The 2025-nt window shown below is 65.5% G+C and overlaps 1 protein-coding gene across 1 annotated transcript; it reads left to right on the top strand.

Annotated features, from left to right (window-relative positions):
- The first annotated feature begins 434 nt into the window (after nucleotides 1-434).
- Nucleotides 435-1583, top strand: SP5 (Sp5 transcription factor). The gene has a single exon (XM_006921179.1). It carries the CDS (start codon nucleotides 435-437, stop codon nucleotides 1581-1583), a length of 1149 nt encoding a protein of 382 aa, XP_006921241.1.
- The last annotated feature ends 442 nt before the right edge of the window (nucleotides 1584-2025 follow it).

Below are 2025 nucleotides of genomic sequence, written 5' to 3' on the forward strand. Positions count from 1 at the left end.
CAGTCTGGAGCGGGCGGGGGAGTAGCGCGAGAGTAGCGTGGAAACAGAGCTTAAAAGATGAGAGGGAGGGCAGATGGGCAGCCTTTCTGTGGGTGTTTCCAGGCCCCTTCTGACCGCCGAGCCGGGAGTGGCGGGTCGGATCCCTCTCCCCTCCCACTTTGTTCCTGCTTCCTCTAAGGTTCGGTGGCGTCTCTTTGAATTAAGTACAGTAGGTTAAAAGGAAGCGCTCGTGCGCTCCTTGTGCAGGTAGCGCAGGCACCAAAAGTTTCCCAGGACTGCTGGGTGCCTGCGCGGGGTGCGGGGGCGGGGAGGGGCAGCCAGAATGGGGGAGGGGCGGTGGTATAATAGCTGGCGTGGGGGTTGCGGGCAGGCCTGGAGACCGTGCTAGGAGCGCTAACCTTTTGTCTCTTCTCCGCCCTCCCCTGCCGCCGCCCATGCAGGACCGCACCCCCAGCGCCTCCCCGGACCTGGGCAAGCACTCACCTCTGGCTCTGCTAGCCGCCACCTGTAGCCGTATCGGCCAGTCGGGCACCGCGGCGCCCCCGGACTTTCTGCAGGTGCCCTACGACACCGCGCTGGGCTCGCCCTCTAGGCTCTTTCACCCCTGGACCGCCGACATGCCCGCACACTCGCCCGGTGCGCTGCCGCCCCCTCATCCCAGCCTGGGGCTGACGCCGCAGAAAACGCACCTGCAGCCGTCCTTCGGGGCGGCACACGAGCTGCCGCTCACCCCTCCTGCCGACCCCTCATACCCCTACGAGTTCTCACCGGTCAAGATGCTGCCCTCGAGCATGGCGGCGCTGCCCGCCAGCTGCGCGCCTGCATATGTTCCCTACGCGGCCCAGGCCGCGCTACCGCCCGGCTACTCCAACTTATTGCCCCCGCCGCCACCTCCGCCGCCGCCCACATGTCGCCAGCTGTCCCCCAACCCGGCCCCCGACGACCTCCCATGGTGGAGTATCCCGCAGGCGGGCACAGGTCCGGGGACCTCCGGCGTTCCAGGGGGCAGCTTGTCCGGCGCCTGTGCTGGGGGTCCCCACGCGCCCCGCTTCCCTGCCTCAGCGGCCGCTGCTGCTGCTGCCGCCGCAGCCCTGCAGCGGGGCCTGGTGTTGGGCCCGTCGGACTTTGCGCAGTACCAGAGCCAGATAGCCGCGCTGCTGCAAACCAAGGCCCCCCTGGCGGCCACGGCCAGGAGGTGCCGCCGCTGCCGCTGCCCCAACTGCCAGGCGGCGGGCGGCGCCCCCGAGGCAGAGCCGGGCAAGAAGAAGCAGCACGTGTGCCATGTGCCCGGCTGTGGCAAAGTGTACGGCAAGACGTCGCACCTGAAGGCGCACCTGCGCTGGCACACGGGCGAGCGGCCCTTCGTGTGCAACTGGCTCTTTTGCGGTAAGAGCTTCACGCGCTCGGACGAGCTGCAGCGGCACCTGCGGACTCACACAGGCGAGAAGCGCTTCTCCTGCCCTGAGTGCGGCAAGCGCTTCATGCGCAGCGACCACCTCGCCAAGCACGTGAAGACACACCAGAATAAGAAACTCAAAGTTGCCGAGGCCGGAGTCAAGCGGGAGGACACGCGGGACCTGTGAGCCCACCCCAGGGCGACTCGAGGCCTTTCCCGCCTTGGACTCCCTTCCCAGCATCACTTCGGGGTGGTTCTGGGGCTTGTGGGCAGCTGGCCTCGGGGGGAGACCAAACAGAGGCACTTGCCCCTTCCTGCGCCCGCCCCTAAAATGACGCCAGGCTCTGAGCTTCCCTGGCCCGACCCGCAGACTGGGACCCTGTGCCCAGGACAAACATGGGAGGTAGGGTTGGGAGCTCTGCGCCACGCAAGGGCGATTGCAAGCTCTGAATCATTCCCACCGTCTGGGAATTTGAGGAGACAACCCTGGGCTGACCTTGTATATAGGAAACGCTGCTGAATTAAAGCAGAAGGACCTTGGGAGCGTTGAAATAATGCTGGGTTTCTTGCGAGGACAGGGCTGGGCTTTGTACAGGTTATTTAATAGCTTTGTTAAAGAATAATTATAA

The sequence above is a fragment of the Pteropus alecto genome, unplaced genomic scaffold (assembly GCF_000325575.1).
Source record: "Pteropus alecto unplaced genomic scaffold, ASM32557v1 scaffold3, whole genome shotgun sequence".
NCBI classification, from domain to species: domain Eukaryota; kingdom Metazoa; phylum Chordata; class Mammalia; order Chiroptera; family Pteropodidae; genus Pteropus; species Pteropus alecto.